At 46.0% G+C, this 17,492-nt stretch overlaps 1 protein-coding gene across 3 annotated transcripts in view; it reads left to right on the top strand.

Annotated features, from left to right (window-relative positions):
- The window catches only part of Fak (protein tyrosine kinase 2 Fak), an 83,761-nt gene that overhangs the window by 35,349 nt on the left and 30,920 nt on the right, over window positions 1-17,492 (top strand). For all 3 annotated transcript variants that reach the window (XM_070540094.1, XM_070540093.1, XM_070540095.1), the window contains exons 2-8: window positions 7,953-8,184; window positions 8,660-8,835; window positions 10,582-10,669; window positions 11,856-11,932; window positions 13,527-13,644; window positions 15,179-15,319; window positions 16,558-16,635. In XM_070540094.1, the coding sequence (XP_070396195.1) occupies window positions 7,953-8,184; window positions 8,660-8,835; window positions 10,582-10,669; window positions 11,856-11,932; window positions 13,527-13,644; window positions 15,179-15,319; window positions 16,558-16,635 (910 nt within the window). The remainder of the gene's footprint in view (window positions 1-7,952; window positions 8,185-8,659; window positions 8,836-10,581; window positions 10,670-11,855; window positions 11,933-13,526; window positions 13,645-15,178; window positions 15,320-16,557; window positions 16,636-17,492) is intronic.

Below are 17,492 nucleotides of genomic sequence, written 5' to 3'. Positions count from 1 at the left end.
CCATTAAAGAACCCTGATGTTAGGAGAGAGTGCTGACCGCCGAGCTTCGTATGTAGCCGCGATGCTTCCGAGCAACGTGCTTGTTGGAAGTGAACCATTTCCAGGAAACTCTTACACTCCCGAAAAGCGGAGTAGATCCTGCGCCAAGAATTAACACAGTCGTCCACTATAGATGCTCAACAAGGCTTCGACTTTGGCTATAGTTGGTATGTCATCGTTCTGTTTACTGCGCTATACTGTTACACAAGGACACAAAAAAAAAGAAAAACGTACACACATGTGCGGGACATGTGCGGGACATGTGCGCACATGTGTAATAAGTTTTTCATAATGGTAGCAGCGCGAACAAAAACGACGACGGAGTGAAAGGACACAGGACGAGTGCTGTCCTGTGTCCTTAAAAAATCGGCGCTCATCCTGTGTCGTTTCACTCCGTCGTCGTTTATTCATTTTTTATTTGTTTTTAAAATTTTCAGGTACTGTTGACCGATTGGACCGTTCCAGGGGTGGGGTACAAATATGGCACAAAACCCGTCATTGCTTACATAAAGCAGCAATGTATTATAGCTAATACATAGATTTACAAATCACAGCGTGCCATTATGCATAACTATGATACAAAATCTGACATAACAACCGTCATGTCAAACATAAAGCATCAATGTATAGCCGAATGACGTGTATAGTTCGCGCGTTTATAGTTGTCTGTATATAGTTCGCGCTGTTGCCATTGTGAATGTCCAATTCGCCCAACTCGCCTAACTTTCCACTTTAATACTGTACTCAGTTTCTTCCATTTTTTCCTTTTATATTTTGAATTTGATTACAACCCTCTGCTCGTGCTGTGCGGAAAGCAGGCATCCGTATATCGTGCATAACTCTATTTCATTTCATTTATTATACCCTCAAGACCACAAGGTATTACAGAGGGGAGTGGGGTAAAAAAAAAAAGTTACATAACAAAGAAAGCAAAGAAGGCAGCAATTGATGTAGTCATACACATGTGAAGCCCGAAGCGATGGCGTTGATTATGGTCGTACGAAATTGTATTTGGACTCCAATTGCAATCAACGCGGCGGGAAGGTGGTTCCACTCTTGACACGTCCTAGGAATAAAATACTCGTGACAAGCTCTATAGTGTGACACTGCAACTCTATGTCGTTGATTAACCGCCATTCGGAGATGTATCGCTTTCCGTGGAGCGCTGATTGGCCAAGCCAGCGGCTGCAGACAACGCTGCCGTAGATCCAGACGAGTGTTGCGGCGGGCGCCCACGTAACTGAGTAAGCGAGTGTCCCGATAAATGATCAAACGGGGTCCAGCAACACTGTGTGCTCTTGTGAGCTAATACCTTCCAGTATGCAATCACATTCTGATTGTGTCATTTCTTAGAGCGCACGAGGGACCGCAAGCCGTACGTAATAGTGTTCCCATTTCCGCGAGTCCCTTTTTACACCTACGCCCGTCATTTAAAAGCTGCGCTGCGGCATGCGGAACCAACACGATGCTTCTCTCGCGGCACGCCTTCAACACGCACGCGCGCTAATTAGATTTCGATCGCGCTGATTGCAAGGCGTTCTTCTTACCCTGGCCAGTAGTACCTCGCGAGTATAAAAACGTTTATTATTTTTTTTTTCGCCACCTCTGTCGGTGATGCAGGGGGGATCAGATTCTCAATTTGCGCGCGCGAATTGTGTTCGACCGAAGCAAGTGCGGAGAGTATTTTGGAGCGCGCTGATCCGGGCATCTCTCTCTCTCTCTCTCTCTCTCTCTCTGTTTCGCCGTGCTTTCCTTGCGTCGTTGACTCTACTTTCATTCCCTACCCCCTGTGCAGCGCGGTTGAGGTGTCCTCTGCTGAGGGACAGTTACTGCGCTGCACTTTACCCCAACCTTTCCTTCACATCATCAAGAATCTCCTTCTCTCTCTACGCTTTTGTCTAGCGCGCATCTACTGCATTGCCACTGCGGCCAAGGGCGCGCTTCTAAGTGCAGTAATCAAATAAAAACCTGTTATGGATAGCTTGACTGGGCCAATGAACCCATGACGAGGCATTTGAGACGGCAACAATACGCGACCAAAAGGCACAATACCTAATATACGGTAAATGTAAAACACTGAAGATTTTGTAGCAGCATGTCAACTCAGTCGTGAGTAGATGATACATCACAAGCGGCGTGTATTAACAAACAAACAAACACCCATGCAAATATATATCGTGCTCATAAACGCGCGAGAACTCAAGCCGGCAGCTCTCGGTAGACTTTTTCCCGGTGGGAAAAAGATCCGTATGTGCGAAAAGAGTGCAGCGACTTCCGCTGACGTCACTCGTGGTATGACTGGCCGCTCGAAGCACTTTGCGTGTATTCGCGAGCTTCTTTCACGCTCAGAAAAAAAAAAGGAAAAAACTTTATGTAGCACGTATTGAGCAACAGAAAGCTGTTTCGGGAGTTCTTCATGTCGCTGTACAATTTTCTCATTGACACTTTTTATCTAATTATAACATTTGGGAAGTTGAATAATTAAGAGGCGAAATTAAAAAAGAAAAAAATAGTCCGAGCATCTGCAAGCGACGGCAAACAACTTTACCTTTAGTTCCGTCCAGCTACGTGGCGTTTGCATATGTTTAATGTTTGCTTCAAGTTAGCTGGGACACCTTGGTTTGTTTACGTCAGGTTCACTAAAAAACATCTTTTTTTCCGGTTGGAGTCGTTCCTACAAGTTCTCGACTTCGTTGGATACAGAGGACCTGGCGCGATTCGTTGCCATCGCCTGGACGCGGTGCCCCGTCAGGTGACGGGTCTCCTCGCTCGACGCGTCGCGTGTACCCTCCTCCGAGAAACCACCACCGTCCGGCGGCAGAGGTAAAGCCCCTCCATACACGTTTTCGCCGACCAGCAAAAGCGGCGTTGACGCGTGGATGGAGGGGCTTTTTAGGCAGAGGTGTACGGCGTGGGACTAACCGGACCTTGAGAGCTGCGCGGTTACGATCGTCCACCAATCTCGCCGACGCGCTTCTCGTTTGGTGGGGGGGTCTTAGGTCGCTTCCCTCCCCCTACTTTCATTCCCTACCCCCTGTGCAGCGCGGTTGAGGTGTCCTCTGCTGAGAGACAGTTACTGCGCTGCACTTAACCCCAACCTTTCCTTCCCATCATCAAGAATCTCCTTCTCTCTCTCTCCCTGTCGTGGGAAGTGGCGCTACAGCTGCCTCGTCGCTGGCAACAGCGTCGGACGGAAAGCGTGCGCTTCGCCGCGGTTTGGCCGCTGGAACGTCGCCGCTAACGTTCCATCGGATAGCCGACTGTAGCACACTCCCGTTAGCTGGTGGCAAGGCCACGACCTGGGCGCGTTGCCACGCTATCGCGATCGGCGTCCGTCCCGGGAAGATTGGATTGGATTGGATTTCCTTCTTCGATGGCGCGCACCCACTGCGGGGGATTGGCCGAGATTTGGATGGTATTGGGAAGATTTCGGTGGTGTTGCAAAAGCTGGTCAAAGTGTCAACGTGGAAACGGATAGAAATAATGTATGTTTATCTTCTTCTTTCTTTTTTGTAAACATCGTCCTGCTGGCTTCCTTCATTTTCGTTTCTCTGTGTGTGTCTCGCTTGCCGCGGAGGCTGCGGCGGCTCCGTGACATGCGGCTTCCTGCATGCTGAGCAAGAGGTCGCTAGTTCGATTCCCGAAGTTAACGCTCGTGATCTCGCGTTGGGTGCACTCTAAAAACAGTTGCACCCTTTGGGGTGTATATTTGTCCCACAACGATAATCGTCATCTGTCTTGCCCGCGTTTCCTTTCTTTAACGCTGCGAGCCCGGTACTTCCCAGTCACGAACGGCATGCGCGTTATCAGTGTGACGCAGCATTCTCGACAGGAACGTACCGAGAGCCGAGTTTTCAAGAAAGGAAACGCAAGCAAGGCAGATGACGATTATTGTTGTGGGACAAATATACACTCCAAAGGGTGCAAACTGTTTTTAGAGTGTGCGCGTTACGAAGTGGTACTGGCCTGCTGCTTTCGACTTCTCAGTTTTTTTTAAATTATTAGTTTAACATAGACTTTTCTACAGCCAGTTTCGGTTTCGTTCTTACTGTGTTGTGACGTCATGCAGTCACGTGAGTGTAGACCGGTAACTTTCGGGTCGAGCCGCGGGTCCGTGCAGTGCTCTGTCGTTCGCTGCTTTCGTCCTTCGCGCTTAGAACAGCGTGTGGTGGTGGCAACGAAACGGAAATGACGTATATGTGTGCGACTCGCCGCGAGCATTGGTCACGTGACTTTGGTCCATGCGTGTTTTGGATTCCGAGCTGGGAGCCACTCTTCTGTAGTGGGTGGCATAAGCTTAAACGTTTCCGAAAACGCGAAAAACAAAAAAAAAGAAACGGAAGTTATTCAGGCGGTGCCGCCTTCACAAATAATTAGCACGAACGTGACAACCGGTGGAGAGGAGGTGCAGTGCCGTTTCATAATTAACAGCTATGGCAGTAGCTTGCAGTGTAGTAAAGCCCCTCCATCCACGCGTCAACGCCGCTTGGTCGGCGAAGACGTGTATGGAGGAGCTTCACAGTGGAGTACCTGTACAGAGTACAGATTATAATATATAGATGCGCACAGAACAGACTGCGTACACCTCATTGATTAGCTTCAAACGTCACCCGAGACAATAAAGATAATGCTGCTATCGTATGCAATTAAGTTGTGTTAGTAAATTATGCTACTACAATAGCAGAATGGCCACTATTACCGTGACGAGAAAATTGGTGAGCCGCAAAAGACGTGAATACGAAATACAGGTGGCGGCAGTGTGCTGAAGTTCCCGCGCCAGCTTGCACTGACGACACGAACGACGACGGCATCTAATCATCATCATCATCATCATCATACTTTATGCCCACTGCAGGACGAAGGCCTCTCCCTGCGATCTCCAATTACCCCTGTCCTGCGCCAACCGATTCCAACATCTACTCTCGTCTAGTTAGTGGTTTGATGGTAAAGAGGCACGACGGTGTATTTTAAGGGAGCAAAACGACTCAGCCTATCAGGTACTGATAACTTTTCCTAAGTCGAAACGGACAAATCACGAGAAGGTACAGTGGAATCCGTGACGCCACACTGACTAAGAGGCATTGTGGTTTCGGCGTGAAATAAAAGGAAAGTTTGGTAGTCATTTACTAAAGTAATAGTCAACCTTTCTTTTCTGCCAAATGAATAATAACAAAACATTGAAATAATATATTTGATAACTGTGCCACACAATTGCAAGCTTTAGTGCCATAACAGCCGGACTTCGTTATAGCGAAGTCGCATTTGACACAGAAATACCTTTATTGTGTCCGATATTCATTATAAGCATATATTCGTTACGCAGTAATCTTGACAAGAAACATTTTACACTTACTTCGTTATATATGATAATTTGTTTTATCCATGTTCGTTATTTGAGGTTCATCTAGGTATGTCTGATGTTGCTTCTTCATACAGATTTGTAGTTAAATTAGACGACGCAGTAATGATAGTGGTATCTGCAGTAAATGTAATAGTTTTTTGTAATATTCTTTAAAAAATTGTTGGTAAAAACTCAAGAAATTGCACTAAAGGCATTACTAGGCATATTATGTAGAATTATTTCAGTTTAGAAACATGTTTATCATGTGCAGCCGTAACTGATCACGTGGATATAAGAGTAAAGTAGAACCTCGTTGATACGATCCCGTTATGTACGATTTCCCGGCGCCAACAGTCGCCATCGGAAACACGAAAAGAACCAATAAAGTTGCGCTTACTTTTTTTTAAGTCTTTGGCGTCTCCTTTCTTATGAATTAGGATTATGTTAGCGTTCTTCCAAGACTCCGGTACGCTTGAGGTTATGAGGCATTGTGTATACAGGGTGGCCAGTTTCTCTAGAACAATCTCTCCACCATCCACAGCGGCTCCGCAGCCATCGTAGTCCTCCATAAAGCAAGCAACAAAATCCCAATAAAGAAAGGCGTCAGGCAGGGAGGTACGATCTCTCCAATGCTATTCACAGCATGCTTACAGGAGGTATTCAGAGACCTGGATTGGGAAGAATTGGGGATAAAAGTTAATGGAGAGTACCTTAGTAACTTGCGATTCGCTGATGATATTGCCTTGCTTAGTAACTCAGGGGACCAATTGCAATGCATGCTCACTGACCTGGAGAGGCAAAGCAGAAGAGTGGGTCTAAAAATTAATCTGCAGAAAACTAAAGTAATGTTTAACAGTCTCGGAAGAGAACAGCAATTTACAATAGGCAGCGAGGCACTGGAAGTCGTAAGGGAATACACCTACTTGGGGCAGGTAGTGACGGCGGATCCGGATCATGAGACGGAAATAATCAGGAGAATAAGAATGGGCTGGGGTGCGTTTGGCAGGCATTCTCAGATCATGAACAGCAGGTTGCCATTATCCCTCAAGAGAAAAGTATATAATAGATGTGTCTTACCAGTACTCACCTACGGGGCAGAAACCTGGAGGCTTGCGAAAAGAGTTCTACTCAAATTGAGGACGACGCAACAGGCTATGGAAAGAAGAATGATAGGTGTAACATTAAGGGATAAGAAAAGAGCAGATTGGGTCAGGGAACAAACGCGAGTTAATGACATCTTAGTTGAAATCAAGAAAAAGAAATGGGCATGGGCAGGACATGTAATGAGGAGGGAAGATAACCGATGGTCATTAAGGGTTACGGACTGGATCCCAAGGGAAGGGAAGCGTAGCAGGGGGCGGCAGAAAGTTAGGTGGGCGGATGAGATCAAGAAGTTTGCAGGGACGGCGGGGCCACAATTAGTACATGACCGGTGTTGTTGGAGAAATATGGGAGAGGCCTTTGCCCTGCAGTGGGCGTAACCAGGCTGATGATGATGATGATGATGATGATGATGATACTTTTTTTTACCGGTTCCTAAGTTCCTGGAAAACACGAATCATCGCCACCAACGTTCAGTACGTCGCCAAACTGCGATGCCAAAAGAAAATGCGTAGGGCGCTTGCGACCGAGAACAGTATATAGGTGCCCTCCACGGCAGCTTCACCGCAGTGCTCGCCCGCCCGTATCACGTGAAGACGCCGGCGCACACTCGGTTTCTTATTACGGTACCAGCGAATCACATCCGGGGTCGTCGCACGCCGCATTCGCAGCTATCGCCGCCGACCCTCTCTTCGATAAGCATCTTCGCATATCTGTTTCACAGCGCGCGCGCGTGGTGGCCCGTTGGAAGCGTACTGCACGCTTTTAATAGGCGATAACCCAGACGCGCCGCCGTTCACTGCTGCGCTGCACGCGGCGCGACGTTAGCGTCGCGTTTCGCTTCGCCGGCATCCGGCGTCGCCCACCAGCTCTAATTAGTTTCGGTTTCCCGTCGCCATCTTAAAACGGTGCGCAATGGGAAAACAATTCAAAACGTGCTTCGGGCCACCGACGCCCCCACCAGCTCGACGCGCGTCGGCGACTCGTGGCTCGTGCGCAACGAGTCGCCCTGCGCTTTTTTTTTGTTATTTCGGATCGTACGTTTTCTCGGTTAGTACGTTATTCTCGCGTTTCTTTTTTTTTTTGCCTCAAAGCTTATGAATGAGGTTTTATACCGTGTTCAACAAAGAAGTGGAGTTGTGATGATGCACTTTGTCATTGCAAGTGGCATTAAGTGGTTTTAATGCCATTAAACATGTCCATGTGTCAGCACACTAATACCAATAAATTGTAAGGCATTCAAAATTTAATGTCATCTTTTTTTATGCTCGTGTAGTATTGGTGCCGCCTGTTTAATCTGATTCAGTATTGCTCTCTTGTATTTCTATAAGTGTCAATTGCTGCCCTTGTTCTTGTCTATGCGGTTATTGACTCACGCAGTTATGGTGGAGAGAACAGAGCTGCACGATTGGTATGGCACGTTTGCAAGATACTGGGCGAACGAGTGGATGCTCAACTTTTGCTCTCGCAGGCTGCAGGATGAGCCAGCAAACGACTTGCCTGGGCTCCGCGATGCTGTTGCCGCCTCACCATGCCCTCCCCGCAAGCCCGTGCTCTCTCCGACTCGGACTGGCGGCGGCAGTCGACCAACGTCCCCGCTTGCGGCGCGAGCTGCTTCTGAGGCGCCCATGTCCCCGTTGAAGGTGCACCTGTCAAATGACACCTTCAAGGGAGTCAAGTGTGGCGATGCAACCGACGTCAAGGTGGGTGGTGTACGCCCTTTTACCTTTTTTTAGCACATTGAACAATCTGCTGTAAAAATTTTGTAGTGTGTGTGGTATTCTTGATTGTGTATACCTTCACACAGCTTGTGGGACAGCAGAAGACTCTTATCTTCAAAGCCATTCTCTCATCGTCACCATCACTAAAAAAATTCAGGTGACTGCGCTTGCCCTTCAGGGGAATGCTCCAGATACCTGCCAATGCACTCCCCCTGGAGGTACTTAATTTATTTGCAAATCACGACTGATCGTTATGGCTTGATTGTTCGACAGTTATCGGTCGACCGTTACCGCTAACAAAAAGAACGAAAGTATCACATTTAAACACTGCCAGCAGAGCCTTTGATGCAGCGCTTTTGGAGTAGCCACGTAATGCAGTCTGTTGCAGTTTCTGTAGATGTGGTGTCCTTACGCCTGTCTTCTAACCCTTCCGATGCCTGCGTGCACGCACATGCAGGGCATCCTGCGGCTGCTGTCATCGCAGCTGTCGGAACGGCCACTGCCCCTGGAGTGCCTGTTGGCATTGCGCCTCTTCCACCCTGCATCGGGGGAGGTGCGGTGGCTCCACCAGGACACCACCATGTTCCAGGTGGTCGAGAAGTACCTCCCGCAGCAAAACACCAACGATTGGAGGTAAGTAGTCACATGACTGCTACACTCCTGTCATACAGGCCACCGTTGAAAGGGCCCTGAAACACCATTTCCTGAAACTTCAGCAACATAATAGCACGAGTGCGACACCTTTTGGGGAATACATTTCCACAGACTTTTTGAGAATGACGTAATATGAATGAAGATATGGAAAGTAAGTTCTGCGGAAGCCCGCAAGGTGGAGAAAAGTGCATAATTTTTCCTTTTCATGAATGAAGGTATAATGAATGCATTGTTTACTTTCCCTGTTCTCCCTCACGTAGGATGGAATTGATAATAGTGCTCTGCCGATTGCTCATTTCTCCTTTTTTCTTCTTTGCACGGTATGCTTTTGGTAACTTTCCAAGGCTGGCATCTTACAAATGTGCCCGTTGGCCACAGAGGAGCGGTGACAGGGGTGATGGCACGTCTTAGCAACCGTCGCTTGCCGATTGCTTAGAAGTTCTGGTAGGTTTAATGGAATGTGTTGCAGGGCTAGTGGCTCATACTTGCAGGTTTAACAAGGGCAGTAGAAGCTTGATGTGGGCGAGTTGGTTTTGCATACTTGAAGAAAAGAGCGCTACGAAGACGTGGACTAAAAGAAGAACATGTACGACGGACACGTTGTACGTGTCCGTCGTACGTGTTCTTCTTTTAGTCCGCGTCTTCGTAGCGCTCTTTTCTTCAAGTTAACAAGGGCAGACCTTAAACTGGACAAGCAAGTACACACAAGACAAGTGCTAGTGCTCGTTGTGACTAACACTTGTCTAAGTCTAGCAGACTTGCACTTCACTATAAGTTTATAGAAGTCTCGTTTAGAAAACTCGCGCTTGTCGCAAGATTAATGCTTGTCTGGTGGCATAATATTTGGCTGGTGTGTTCAAACATTATCTTACTGTGTTCAAAAAGTGTTTCAGTGCCTATTTAAGGTTGGGTCTGTTGAAGCTGCTCGTTGAAGTTGGTCCTTGTATCACTAGTTTTGAATGTACGTTACTGCTGCATGCTTGTGCTCGATTCCTAGTTGAGTAGTTGGCTTAGTGCAGTATGGTCCACCGTTAAAGAGAACACTGAATTAGTGTTTCATGACTGATTACAGCTCAATCTTGACCTGAAGGCATTGACAATTACTTTTCACCAATAAAATGTTGCATCAAACTCATTTCTTCTACAAAGCTGCTGATACATTTATGTTTATTGAATACTAATTAGGGGTTTTCCTTTGAGCGTGAACCATACTGTATATATAAGCTAGGGCTATGCGCACCTGATGCAGTACTAAATTATAGCCAAGTAATCCTGTGCTCTAGCAGCGTAAGAAACATTGCCATAGGCATCCTACAGTGATAGCTGTTATGAGTTTTTGACGTGGGTTCCTTCAGAGCTGTTGGTGTCTGCTGTAACATGTTCAGCTCATAGGTTGACTCTAGCATAGTAATTAAAAAAGTAATTTCATTACCTTTCATCTGGTTGTAAAGCAGATCCATATTGCGGGATATAAAATGCAACATCGACCAGAAAGCTTTGGTTAAGGGATGAAAAAGATGGAATATTGATGATGCGTGTGTCTGTGCTGGTAGCATTACTGCTTCATGGTCTCTGTTTATTAATTTGTTGGCTTGAAACGTCTCGATGCTTCTAGTGTTTTTTAAGATCGTTCCATCATTTTTTTGGAAATCAAATGGGGAAAATGGCAAAATGCCCATGTGAAGCCATAAAGAAAGAAAGAAAATTGTGTTGTCATCCTTGCAGGTTTGAGCTAAGGGTACGCTACCTGCTCAGTAACTTGAAAGAATTCCATGACAAGGACCCTGTGCTCTTTGCATACTTCTACAGACAGGTGAGTCAGCGAGTGCCCTTACCAAATGGAAAGTAGAGTATGTGTGCTCATTGTCTATACAGTCCAACCTCATCACAATGAAATCACATCCAGCATGAAAATGCCTTCATTATATCTACTTTTATGTGCGCATATATTGGTTACATGTTGATATCTCCAATAAACAGGTTATATTACCTTCACTATATCTGATAATTCGTTATATACAACATTTTAAATATCGTGTTCGTCATATTGATGTGTAAGCAGTGCAGGATTTTCTGAGCGCAGTGGAACAGCACACCAGTTCACAAGAAAAATTTAAGGAATTGACTATGGCGCTCTGTTGCTGAGCACGGAGTTGCGAGTTCAATTCCATGCTGCCACAGCTGCATTCCAGTGAGGGTGTAATGCTAGAATGCTTGCGTACATGCTTTTATAAAAGAATCACAAGTGGTGAAAATTATACACGAAAAAAAAATTTTGCCACTCATGTACCAACCAGCTCACATGATTGAACAAGATTCCACATTCGCTTAGGGTAGATTGTACAAGCCCCTTTTCATTTGAGGTGAAAAAATTGTAAAAAAGAAGGAAAAGCTGGTAGACATTTGAAATCCACAAGTTCTGTTTGTGCCAGTTTCATTTGATTTTGTGTTCATTTCATGGTGTTTGAATAGAGCTGTTCAGTCCAAGTCAGTAGCAGCTCTGGCCATGTCTGATTGTTTTAAATTTGTCCATATATAGATGCATGTGTGTGTGTGTGGCACGTGTAGAAGGTGGCACCATACGAAGCTTTCATTTTAATGTCTCTATTTTCACTGGATTCTGAGAACTGATTCTTTGTTGCACACAAATGCATGCATAGCGAGAACAAGCCTCATTGCAATAACTAAGTCACATCTGACGTGAACAGATACCTTCATTATATCCAATGTTTGTTATAAACATTTTATATATTGTTACATGCTGATATTGGCAAGAAATAGTTTAGGCTTACTTCGTTTAGTACTTAGTGATTCGTTACATCTGTGTTCGTTATTTCTAGGTGTGACAGTGTGTGCGTATTGGAATAGTCAGTATAGGTTAAAAGATTGGAAGTTGCGCTCGTGTCACTTTTGTTTGAATTTACGATGACTGAACAGCGTTCAGCTCTGGTCAGTAGTGGGAAGTGAGATTGTGACACTACATCCTCCCATTCCCCCAGGTCAAAAACGACTATCTGCGAAAGTGTATCAATGTGGATCAAGACCTGGCAATTCATCTAGGTTGCTTAGAAATTAGGTAAGTATTTGTGATTTTCTGTGCATTCCTATGGAGTTTCCTTTAAAAAAATGTTTGTCGCTTCATCATCTTTCTAGCAATGAGATGTTCCTCATTTGCTCAATGTGCAGCACTGCTGGTCATGTTATCTGTTGTAGAAGGATCGACATTTGGGCAAGTTGGTGCTGGTTGAACATCTTGAAGGGGCAGCGCAGTAGGATGAAGACAGAAGGCAGGAACACACAGGACAGCGCTGAAAGTTAGTTGTAAGTTCAGCGCTGTCCTGTGTGTTCCTGCCTTCTGTCTTTGTCTTACTGCACTGCCCCTTCAAGATGTTATCTGTTGATCCTTGGCAGATGATCAAGGTGGTCTTTGATTCGTTGCCAAAAGACAAGGGCATGGAACTTCATGAGCAGTTATCACATATCATATGGTTGCTAATGTAAAGGTTTGGGCTAGTTTGTTGGCTGTCCTGGCATTACTGATAGCGCAAGGTTAAAGATAGACAGAGGCAAGAGACAACACAGACAGTGCTGATGTCCAGCTGATTTTATTTACAGAAATGACTCTAAAGTGATGTCAAAGGGGTTTCCTAGGGCCTAAAAGGGGCAAGACCTGCTGTTGTGTAGTGGTCTTCATATTTATGGTTGTGTGGCAAACACCACAGAAAGGTTCAGGCCCCCTTATGGTCTCTGCACCACTGCTGGACAGGTGGTCCATTGATTCATGACAAGTGATCAAGGTGGTCCTTGTTTTATTGCCAAAAATCAAGGACACGTAATTTCCTGAGCAGTTAAGAAATATAGGGTTCATTAGAGCCTAAGAAGGCCAGGAGCTGCTGCTCTTCAGCGTTCTTTATGTTTTGTAGTAACAATGATGACACCGTAGTGACAGTGACACCGTGCAAGAATAACGATCGAATAATGTTAATCAGGCCAGACACCAGTGCCCAACAGAAGCATGTGCTAGGGATTATGTTTGGCCATGTTGGTGCTACACTGTGAAGCCGGATGAAAAGCCCCCCACATCTTAGCCTTGCAGAGCACACCGACGAGTGCACAGTCGGTCTGCGTGTGCCAGCGTCCTGCAGCGAAAGAGAAGGGAGCAAGTTCCTTGCACACCCGAGTCATTCATGCTGCCAGGTTGTGCTAGCATTGGAACATTCGCGCCATCTCTCATCGTAGCTGCACAACACCGACTCGCTCTGCTGCATGTTTGTTATGCGGGAAAGCTGAATGCCAGGAGACGCGGAATAAGCAGGGGGCGCGAATGTCGGGAGGGCGTGAGAGAGTCGAGCGTTCCCACAGCTGATGCTTCCGATAGCTTTTGCTGTACTCCATTAGTTTGGTGAGATCGAGTAGTATGTGGCATTAAGTTTAACTGTCTAGAGGTATTGTACAGCTTGCATTGGCTTTTTGTCATTTTAGGGGCCAGTTTGTAGCTGCACTAGCGTTTTGTTGGAGAAGTTTGATAACCAGCTCAGAAAACATGTTATTTGGTTCTCCGAGTGCTACAGCTTTCACAAGATTATGCTGAAGCACTTGCATTCTTATAGAAGGCAGCTGCGCTGCCTTTGCCCAGGCATCAATCACCTGATTGCAAATTCCCTGCGCAGGAGATTTTGCAAGGACATGACCCATGGGGCGCTCGACAAGAAGTCCAACTATGAGCTGATCGAGAAGGAGATTGGGCTGCACAAGTTCCTTCCAGCCCAAGTCATTTCAGCCAACAAGGTGCCGTTCCCTTTGTTGACTCATTCAAGGTGCCACACATACATGGGACACTGACTTTTAATTGTTTAGGATCATGTTTACGATCATCATTAGAGCTCTAATGTCATTTCAATATTAGTTTGTTACTTTGGGCATATAGAAAGCGGCCGTGCATTTTATTCGGGGGTGTGTGCTAGAATCGGGCAAATCCTATCAAATGAATCAGCTGTTTGTTTTGATGTTTCTTCTTCAGCTTGGTCCATTCGACCCACCGAATAATTCAGTCAATTTCGCCAGTCCCTGCAGGGCCGAATTAACAGAAGTCGACTGTATTACAATGAAAGCGTTGCAGATCTGAGCCTATTTATTACTTAAGAGGCGAAGTGACCCAATTCGGGGACCAGCAGCCGCTGTGTACCATGTACACTTGCAAACAATACATAGTACATTGCATACTACAAGGTGTAGTTGTAACATATAAAGTACTGTATTCACCCAAATCTAACGTGCACCTTTTTTTTTCTTGAAATTGGATGGTGTGAAAATTACCTGTGCGTTACAATAGGATGTGAAACCAAAACCACATTAGCAGCGTTGGCAACAGCCTGCCATCAGAGCCGTCAGACGCAGCATCATTGCCATCACGAAATGTTGACAGAGCATGTGAAAGTTGCTGTTGGTCCATTTGGTGCTCGACTACGATCGTGAGAGGTATTTTCGGCCGATAACTATCAGAGATACTATTACTTTCGTGAAATTTCGTGCAACTCGACACCCTATGCGTTGACGTAACCGGCCCCAGAGTTTCCGGTACTGTGCCAAGCTTGCTGTTTGTGCACGGTGCCAGGAGCGCAGTCGGACGCATACTTCAGCAAGTCCGATGAAATCTCTCACAAAAGCGATAGCAGTATCTCTAGAATTGATCCCTCGAGAATACCGTCCCTGTGTGCTTGGTATGTGCAGCCAATGAAGCACAAGTGGTGACGACGATGTGCTATTTATTGCTGATTAAAAAAAAAAATAAGGAAAGAAGTGCTCGTCTGTAAAGGTAAATTCTGTATGTCCCGTCTTTTTTTTTTTTCAGTTTGCGAATGGGGGGGGGGAGCATGCTGTTTTTTTTTATGAATTGGTGGCATGTTACACTCCGGTGCACTTTTGTTTCCTTACTTAAAGCCCACGAAAATTGGGTGTCCATTAGATCTAGGGGCGTGTCATATTCGGGTAAATGTGGTAGTTACATAGTAGAAAACATCTCAGGCCAGTAGCAACTGCACTGCGAAATGCACGAAGTGCCTCGACAGCACCATGACAGCACCAGTACTTGTGTAGGTTCCATAGCGTTGCCTGTGGAGTGTGAAACAGTAGGTGAAACAGTGGTGTGAAACAGTCTACTTGTGCCCGTGTCCGTACTTACATTGACCACGCACCAAACTTTCCCAGCAAACCACACTACGAAACAGTGTTTATTGCAAGCCTCCTGCTTTTGAATTGTGTGTGCTGACCCCGTAGTTGTCCTCGGTTCATTCGTAGTAACCGCTGTGCTCTATTTCTGCAGCCGAAGAACCTGCGCAAGCTGATCCAGGCACAGTTCAAGAAGTGCTCGCAGCTGAGCGAGACCCAGTGTATGATGCGATTCCTCGAGTTGGTGCGTCAAGTGCTCCCTTACGACCGGGAGAACTTCTCTTGTGCCCTGGGGGTGAGCTTTCTTTGAATTTTCAACTTGTTTCAGCAAATTAACTTTTATGTGGTTATTACGCCATTCATTGCACCTGCATTTGTGGGAACGAAGCACGACGTGCCTGAACGCCTCGCGCCGGCGACGTCGTAAAGCTCAGCCCAGTTGCAGGAATGCTGTGGTAGATGCCAACTCTTGTCCACGCGGTGAGAGCATTCATAATGTAATTTTACACCTTGGCACTGGTGTGGTGAACCTCGGTGAAGGCACTCGGAACACGACACCATGTAAGATGCACATCCGCGCTAGTGCGGGTGGTGTATGGCAAACATGAGACCGTTACACAATACTTTCTCGGCATGACACTTTGTTAACTGCTGCAAAAGATGGTGAGGGATAATGTTAAATGGTAAGAAGGGCAGAGCGGTCAGCATGCTTTCCATTCTCATGCAAATTGACTCTCGGTGCCATGCTTGGTTTTCCCAGGACACTGGGAAAACAGAGTATGTTGCTTCAATAACGCCCCTTAAGGAAAAGAAAATGAGAGTTCATTAATTATTTGCAAGACTTATGATAACCTACACACTTCAGACTTTTGGTGCACGTTGCCCATAATGTGGCCCCTATTCTCTCTAACTTTAAAATTGATACTGCCCTCCGTTCTGCCAGGGCAACGGCGAAATTTTGTAAGCACATTGTATGACACCTCTTAAGAGGCTAAAATCGAGGGTGTAAGAATTTTCGTTAAGGTCCTAATTAACTTATACACTTCACTGTTTGCCTGAACAGACGCCAAGCATGATGTCCTCTGACAACGGTCGACTGTTGACACAGGCAAAAGCGGCAGCCAACATCTTTTGATCTTGCAAGTACAGTATTGAGGCGCAGTTGAATTGTATGTGGTCTGGACGCTGGCAGAAACAACAATGCCACGATGACCATGGTGTTGGCGCTCCTATGTTGATTTTTGCCCATGGGATTTTTGTTTTTCATTGCATCTGATAGAATAATACATTTTAAAACCCCGCCACACAATACAACGTATTATTTCTTTGTTTCAAATTTAGAGATGTTGAATTTGCGTTTGATGTTATATTCAAGCACCAAAGAATTTAGGAATTAAATGTTTTTTTAATCTCGTCATGTGCAGATTACTTTTGCTTTAACATATTTGTTTTTTGTGGCACCTAAATTATTTCAGATATTTCGGTGTACATTAAAAATTCAGGTGTTTATAGTATTCTTTCCGTTTTATGCAGACTGGTTGGAGTGTACCGGTGGAGTTGGTTGTGAACCAGGAACTTGGCATTGGCTACCTTACAGACCGAAATGGACAGGTTCGTGCCTTGTGCAGAAGTTTTTCTTGTAGTGTGTAACTCGCATTCTTTGGGCGGTAGTGTTAGTTGCTTTTGATCGCAAGCATGCATTTAATTTTTCTCATGGCTCCAGTATTTTTGTTCGTTGGAACTGCATTAGAGCAATGCTTTTTGTCTGTTGCTTGCCTTGCGAAACCAATTTGCACTTTGTGTTTGTGTGCTTTGTTTGTGCGTGCATATGTGCGCATGCTGTTCTTTGAGTGTGCTTTATTTATGCATTTATTTATTATTGTGACACCAATTATATGGACACTCCAGGCACATTTTTTCCGCCACCGTCACAGTCGCCGTGATGTTTCGTATGAAGTCCAAGGGCAATAACACCGTTGCCGTGCGCCATGTGGTGTATGTGGAAGTGAAAGCACGTGACGGAAGCCAGTGATTGCGAGTCAGTCTGGCATGGGGACAGAAGAAAGCGGAGAGCAAACATGCACCATCTTCTGTCGCATGAAAGGCCATGGGGGCATGAGAGGGAAGGAGAGAGGGAGGGGTGGTGGTGTTGTGCTATGGCAGCGACTGCGTATTTCGTGACCAGGTGCAAGGGGAACTGACGATCACGGCTCAATCTTGCATGCGATAGGGAGGAAACTGGGAAGGCAGTGCAGGAAGGAGAGGGGGCGGCTTCGAATCCGCCGACAAGTGCATACTTTGCACGGCCACGAATAGTCACGTGCGGCGTATCTTAAAATGGGTTTGCAGACGGCTCATACCTTTGTGCGTGGAGTGTTCTCACCGCTCTTTCGTCGAAGCCATAGACAGCACGAAGCTCACTTCACTCGCTGCTGCTGCTGCGCTTGCTCACACCAGCCTCTTGACAG

Source organism: Dermacentor albipictus, chromosome 6, assembly GCF_038994185.2.
Source record: "Dermacentor albipictus isolate Rhodes 1998 colony chromosome 6, USDA_Dalb.pri_finalv2, whole genome shotgun sequence".
NCBI lineage: Eukaryota > Metazoa > Arthropoda > Arachnida > Ixodida > Ixodidae > Dermacentor > Dermacentor albipictus.
Note: the sequence above shows the minus strand (reverse complement) of the source record. Positions and strands in the feature narration are given on the sequence as shown.